At 50.9% G+C, this 2,672-nt stretch overlaps 1 protein-coding gene across 1 annotated transcript in view; it reads left to right on the top strand.

Moving 5' to 3' along the window:
* Positions 1-2,459, top strand: part of SCMH1 (sex comb on midleg homolog 1 (Drosophila)) — a gene marked incomplete at its 5' end in the record, with an annotated part of 42,893 nt that extends 40,434 nt beyond the window's left edge. The window contains 2 exons of the mRNA XM_009709030.1: positions 329-471; positions 2,334-2,459. Of these exons, the coding sequence (XP_009707332.1) occupies positions 329-471; positions 2,334-2,459 (269 nt within the window). The remainder of the gene's footprint in view (positions 1-328; positions 472-2,333) is intronic.
* Positions 2,460-2,672: the final 213 nt, after the last annotated feature.

Below are 2,672 nucleotides of genomic sequence, written 5' to 3'. Positions count from 1 at the left end.
GAGTGGGAAGGAGGGGGGGGAGTGGGGGGGGGGGGGACACAAACTCAGCTGAAGAGGTGCAAGGGGAAATTGGGATTTAGAGTGAGGGAAAGGGCTCAGCATAGAAGAGTGCCCTGGAAAGTAAGGCCTAAGGAGAGAGAATAAATCTTCGGTGCTAGACCTGTGCCTCAGGAACCTCTGGGGCACAGTTGGGACATGCCTTTCGCGTTGTCTCTGCCATTGCTTTGGGAGAGGAGACTGAGAGTGGTAGGTTAAGGATGAATAACTGCTGGAGCGATGCTGCGGGGATACTTGGAGTAATGGCTGCTGTCTTGCATTTCCCTCCCAGGTTCAGATAGATACCTTGGATCTCGAGATGTCTCGCGGCTGAGCAGCCGTGACCCCTCGTCCTGGACGGTGGAGGAGGTGATGCAGTTCATACGAGAATCAGATCCACAGCTGGGACCCCACGCTGACCTCTTTCGAAAACATGTAAGTATGTCTGTATATGTATATATATATATGTGTGTGTGTGTATATATATACATGTGTATATTATATATGAGAGGAGGCAGATCATCACACAAGGAAAATCTAGGAGAGTCAGAAGAATGGCAGCACTTTGTACCAGCTGGAGTTTTGTGCTAAGAAAAATATCCTCATAAATCCTGCTCATATCGTGTTCAGGCTTGGGATCCTCTGACTCAGAAAGTGGGGAAGACATTGCAGCCCAGCTAAAGCTCCAAGCACTGCTGCCTTTGTGCGTACAGAGAGCTCAGCTCTTAGCTGGATTTGAACCCTAGCACTGAAAACACAAAACCCTGTTCATCCTGGAGTCTTAATATTCACTTCATAGCAAATGTCTCCTGGCAAGAAACACAATCCAAGTGGAATTCATTGAGTGTGTGGCTGCTAAACTCCCCTGTTTCCTATAAAAAGGAGTCTCCCAAGTCTCTGGTTCCTGTGCATATCTTTAAGTGTAAAATAGCTGCAGACGTACAGCATGGAGTTTGTACAATTAAAGCTACACAAATTTTGGCAGCTCCACGTCCTGATTCCTGCCAGACAGTTTGTCCTCCCTCTGCCTTTTGATTAAGTCCATGTTATACCTGGTGGTGCTCATGAAATCAGAAGAGCAGTAGGAGAAAATACCCGTCTTTCCCAGGCAGGTGAGGCAGATGCAATGCTTCTTGCTCTGTGCTAGGCTGAAACAACACTCTTCTTTTTTTTTATTTAGTTCTATTTTAGAACCACCAGTAATTGAAAAATGTTTTGATTTAATTATGCAAGAGAGTGCTCAGCTCTGCTAAGGGATCAAAGTCCCCTGTATTGGCAATCCTGAGGGAGAACTTCACTTTCAACTGAAGAAGGAAAAAGCAGAACAAGCCTGTACTGGAGATTACTGGAGATCTTAACAAGTGTGAGACCCAGCTGAGCATCAACACAGGATGGGATTTTCTGTTGTTCAAGGCTGTGATTTTTATTTTTCATTTATAAGCCCATTAATGCTTTCTTCCTGGAAACCTGTCCACTGCAAAGCTCTGGGCCAAGCCTGGACCAGGTCAAGGAAAGGAGTGGTGCAAGGGACTGGAAAACTCAACTTGCAGGTGCTAAGTGCAAAGCTGCTCTCTGATTATTTTGAGTTTTGTGATCCCTCCCCTGCTGAGCCTCAGTGAGGGGCACATCTGGCTCAGCTGTGAAGTGTCAGATACTTTTGAAAGCTGTGATGTCGAAATCGGCTCTGCTGGAGATGAGATCCTGCACCGTTGCTCTGCCTGCTGCTGGGACTTTGCTTAGAAACTCCAGAAGTTTGCTTTGCACACAGCGGCAGTCTCTTTGAGTGTACAGGGTTTGGTCCCTTGCCTCCTCCTTCAGCCTTGACTTCAGGGCTGTGAGTGTCACGGCAGGACTGCTGTCAGGGTTGACGCATCCTCTATCATCAGGAGATTTCTCCTGCAGTGGGATGATGATGCCCTTGCGTGAGAGACCGCTCCCCTGCACTGCCTCTATCGTTCCCCCGTTCAGGGAAACCCCCCTCCGTTTCCTTCCTCCCCACCTCCCTTCAGGATTTGCTGACCAGCTGGACATGGCTCCTGGGTGTTTCTCACCCAGCAGATTTCCCACTGCCACGCTGGGGTCCGGGGCTGAACCCCCTGTGCTGCAGGCAGGGTGGGATGCAGGGATGCCCGTGTTGGGATGCTGCAGTTGTGTGAAATGCACCTCTGCTGCTGAGTGGTGCTCCCACACCCAGCCGTGCTGCTTCAGTCATCGGCATTTTGGGCATGGCCCAGCTCCGCGGCAGGGTTAGGCCTTACAGGTATAGTCACAAGTGCTGTTGTTTCCCCTTCTTGCAGGAGATCGACGGGAAAGCCCTGCTTTTGCTGCGGAGTGACATGATGATGAAGTACATGGGGCTGAAGCTGGGGCCAGCCCTGAAGCTCACTTACCACATCGACAAGCTAAAGCAAGGCAAATTCTGAGAGGACGCTCGGCAGGACGGATCCTGGAAGTTCCGCTCCTGGCCATCCATACCTGCGCTCGCCTGCCGACAGGTACACATGCACACATACCCATTTATGCCGCAGATGGACACCTCGCCGACACCCCAGCCCCGCTCCAGGGGGTCCAGCTGCCCACCTGTCCCTGCACCGGCAGTCAGGCCCCGGCGGGCACTTGGGAGGAGGCTGGAGCAC

This window comes from Cariama cristata, unplaced genomic scaffold (assembly GCF_000690535.1).
Source record: "Cariama cristata isolate BGI_N322 unplaced genomic scaffold, ASM69053v1 scaffold18571, whole genome shotgun sequence".
Lineage (NCBI taxonomy): Eukaryota > Metazoa > Chordata > Aves > Cariamiformes > Cariamidae > Cariama > Cariama cristata.
Note: the sequence above shows the minus strand (reverse complement) of the source record. Positions and strands in the feature narration are given on the sequence as shown.